The sequence below is a fragment of the Tarenaya hassleriana genome, unplaced genomic scaffold, assembly GCF_000463585.1.
Source record: "Tarenaya hassleriana unplaced genomic scaffold, ASM46358v1 Cleome4, whole genome shotgun sequence".
Classification (NCBI taxonomy): Eukaryota; Viridiplantae; Streptophyta; class Magnoliopsida; order Brassicales; family Cleomaceae; genus Tarenaya; species Tarenaya hassleriana.
In genome coordinates, this window is record NW_010966881.1 from 5,043,605 (window position 1) to 5,047,923 (window position 4,319).

General features: G+C 36.8%; 1 protein-coding gene across 1 annotated transcript in view; it reads right to left on the reverse strand.

Annotated features, from left to right (window-relative positions):
* LOC104824122 (PHD finger protein At2g01810) overlaps window positions 1–1,932 on the reverse strand; it is a 3,729-nt gene extending 1,797 nt beyond the window's left edge. The window contains exons 1-3 of the mRNA XM_010556088.1: window positions 1,644–1,932; window positions 877–1,120; window positions 17–288 (exon numbers count right to left, since the gene is read on the reverse strand). Of these exons, the coding sequence (XP_010554390.1) occupies window positions 17–288; window positions 877–1,120; window positions 1,644–1,932 (805 nt within the window). The remainder of the gene's footprint in view (window positions 1–16; window positions 289–876; window positions 1,121–1,643) is intronic.
* Window positions 1,933–4,319: the final 2,387 nt, after the last annotated feature.

Genomic DNA, 4,319 nt, shown 5'->3' on the forward strand with positions numbered 1-4,319 from the left:
TAAAACGAAAGAGTGACCAGAGTGGTGTCACTGGCTTCTCTATAGATCCCCAAAATCATCTGAATCATTCTTCCACTTTTCGTTTCAGAGAAATCTTCCATTATCTTGTCAAGTTCTAAAGAGCTAAGAAGCTGAATAGCTCGTCTGTACTGATCTTCTGTGACTCCGAAGCTTCCATGAGAAAACCTGTAACCCCATTTCCCAAACCAAGGCCGACCATATGCAACGCCATGAAGCAACCTCAGCTCCATCGATCTCTTCCTCGAGATATCATCCAAAGAGATCTTTCTGCAGCCAATTAAACAGACATCCATAATCAAATTAATAAAAAGTAAAACGAATCCCATGATGATTCTGATACAGGATTAGAGGGATCCAAATCCAAACAGAGGGATTTAAGATATATGGGAGAAAGTATCCTAACACTGATCAGCTGCGGATAAAACACAGCAAATCAATATCTTCTTATGAATCCTATTTTTCATTTTAGTTGTAGAACAGACAATTGACCAGGAATTGGTGGTATAAAGGGAAAGTACTTTCATTCATACACACAGACAGGGATCATCCAAGATTAATCTATCATCAACATCAGTCCAACCTCTGTTCCTCCCTGAGACTACCCTCCGAAGCTTCACGACGATGCTTCAACCTGCGGATATTCGCTTTGTCGAAGTGCTGTCTTCTTTATGTTAACTCTTTCTCCTTATAATTTGTTCGACACTTGATCAAGCAAAGTCATAATAGATAGCATATACTAATTAGATCATATCATAGATGCTATATTATCTCCTATCTGATATCATTCTCTTTAACTCTGTATCAGATCCTGGTAAGAATTAATTTGTAGTGATACAAGGAAGATCAGTCTCGTACCGTGTCTGGAGGGTTGCACAAAGACGGTCCCAGAAGTCCATTATGTTATCACCGGAGAGGCAACTGGAACTGGAAGCATCACCATTGATGCAAAGAAGATGTCCGAAGCCGTTACAGTGGATCACGCCATGCAACAAATGAGAAGTACTCTTCAGACTCTCTTTCGTTAATGGCTTCCTCCATTCATCCTTCCTTGGGACAATCAGATGATACCTTCTCTTTGATACATAGTGGTGACCCCAACCTGAAAGACCATGGATAGCATTCTAGATGAATGAGACAGTACCGGGAAGAAATCTTACTCGTAAGTAAGCATTCAAGGACGGATCGAAATCAGAAGCAAACAAAAAACACAATAAATGCCCGAGGAAAAAGGGGGAAGAAAAATCAGCAACGGACTTGAGGAACAAGGAACTCGAAAGGAGGTAGAACTGATCATTCTCAAGAACAACGAACAAAAGCACGATCGCAAAAAAAAAAAGCAACAGGTAGAAGAACTCCCTCACTCCAACACCGAAACCCTAGAAACAAACCGAGAAACCAAAAACAAGAGCGACGTCGCTGAATTTAGGCATCAGACTTGAAAAGGAAGTCGTAGTGTAATCGAGACTGAATCCGAACTGATAAAGCGGCGATTTCCGAAGCAGAGACGAAACAAGGGAATTCAAATTCGATTTGAATTCTCGAGAACACAAAAACAAAACGCACGATCAAGATTTTAGTGAAATCGAAACGTAAATTAACGGAGAAACAGAATGCGGCCTCACCGAAGCATCTGCAGAAATCGCAGAGAGGGTTGGAAGAGGAAGGGATGTGTTCTTCGACGGTGTAGAGAGGGAAGACGACGCCGTTTGCTTCGTTCGCAAGCAAAGTGCACCAAACGGGATTCCCATGGAGGGAGTAATCTTCCTTCTCGGAGTAGTTGCGGAGAAACAGTCTGATATTGTCTCGGAAGGTTCCAGAGACATCCATGAAGGGAGTGGCAGAATTGTAAATACTCAGGATCTTGGGGGTTCGTTCTCTCTTCCTGCTTGCTTCGTATACGGTTATCGCCATGACTGCGAGGGAGGAAGCGAGAAAGAGAATGTTTGAGAGGGTTTATCATTAGTGTCACGTGACCCGGCTTTGTTTGCGCGTGAGGTGACAATGCCTCTCGGTGCAAATTGACGCTTTTGCCCTCCCGCCGGCTGCCTCGGCGGGCCTCTATCGTATAATTTAATAATAATATATGTACAAAAATGTTATAATATCTTGTATGAATTGGAAAATAAGAGCTAGTCTACATGTTATATTATATATGGATTGTCAAACTTCTATACAAGAATTGTAGGCTTCCTTTCTTGGATAAATATAAAAAAAAATTGGACCAAGCATTGTATTTTTTTTTATTTTAAATCGTTTTTTTCGAAAAATATAGACTAGCTACAATAAAAATCTAAATTCTTTTATCTTTATCAATAGAGAATCGGGGGCATCAGTAAGTTTCTTATTAGAGAATCAACGTAATTTTAGAGATTTTTTGTTTGATCAATATTTTTAGGTAACTTAACATCTTTAATTTCGGGGGCGAAACGCTAAGCCTTGAAAACCGCTAGTTTTTCTCGATTTCATTCTCACCTAATTTATGTTTAAATATTTAATTTTAATTGCAAATCTAAATCTAATAAATATTAATTACACGTACACATATGTCAAAAATACGGATATGGAGATAAAACAACAATAACATCCTATTTGTAGATAGATTTGTTTCCCTTGACAGAAATATTCCTTCACATTCTCATCTATAAATTACGTGCATTTTTTTTCTTCTTTTGCATTTATACAATAATCGGTGGAATCATGAGATTTCTTTCAGCATTCGTTCTTCTTTTCATATGTTTCTTCGTCCTCTCCGGTAAAAAAAAAAATCATTTGTTATCGTAATAATTTATGTTATAGATTCTGTTAATTTGCTTTTTAGGAGACGTATTTTATGTTTAATTGATAAGAAAGGGAATAAAAACTCATCTTTGAATCTCTATTCCGAAATGAACATTTACCTGGATGTTTCCAATCATATATTTGGGTCGAAAATCGAATAAACATACGAATTATAAAAAAATATTTTATGTTTTTTTTTCGAATTATTTATTTTGAAGGAAGAGAAGCGAGAGAGATGATGAGCGATGGAGATGAATCCAAGAATAGGATCAATGAAATGAACTGTGACATATTCTGGAACATGGTACCATGCGAGATCGATGCATGCAGCAAAATGTGCATTTCTTACTACGGCGCGGTCGCTACGGCTCGCTGCGATTCCCAAGGCGCCCCAAACGCAGCCTGCGTTTGTCATATCGACAACTGTTGAAACGCAAACGCTGCTTTAATGGATTTGTTTTGGTATTTCACTTCCTGTTGTTATGGCTGGGAGTCTGTGTACCCCCCACCATATAAATGGACTTGCGCTGATTCAAAAATAAATAAAGAGAATAAAAAATGCCCCAAAAATTAAATTCACAAACGCAGGCTGCGTTTTATGGGCCGTATAATAGTCATTTGTATTTTATTGCGTTTAATTTTGGGCTCATATAGAAAAAATACAACTGTTTGTTTGATAAATACGATTTTGGGCTCAGCTCATAATATCTATATGATTTAACTGGGCCGAGTAAAAAGCCCATTTCTCTGATAATTGATCTATACCGTTGATTTTCTCGTGACATCGCCACCGTTGAAATTAAAAGAAGACGCGTGCGTGACGTGCCGGCTGTAACTCTTCCACGTTGACACACAACGCGCCAAAAAAGAAAAAAAGAAAATCAAAATCAGTTTCATTACAAAACAAGAGACATGTTCATATTGAATCGACACTGAAGTGATTCTACTAACATTGGGATAAAAATATAATGTTTTGGTGGGTTATGTTTCACAATCAAATTGTGTGAACTTGAATATGTGTTTCTCTTCTCCGTATGAATTCAATCGTATTTGACATTTTCAACGGATAAAAAAAAAACAGATTGAGTGGTAATTATAGAATTAGTTATAATGAACAATATCTTATGATTTAATGATTTATTATTTGGATTTAAACTATATATTCATTTGGAAATATGTATGAGAGGTTTCGTACGGCGATAATTTATTCGACTTTTTTTCTTTTGAAAATGTTGTTGAACTGAATATCCGGTGAAATTATTAAAAAAAATTAATTTAATATTTTTCTTATATTATATAGCATGGTTACTTGTTGTAAAATACAGGGTGTACAGCGTAGAAAACATTGACCAAACAGATTGACGCGCTTATCAATTTACCAAACCATTATGCACTAGATATATACAGTTTTACGCCATGGTAATTAAGGACATTACTCAAATAGCTACCAACGTATTTTTATTGGTACGTTTAATGCTACAGAATCAATTCATGTCAATCTTGAATATATATATATATAT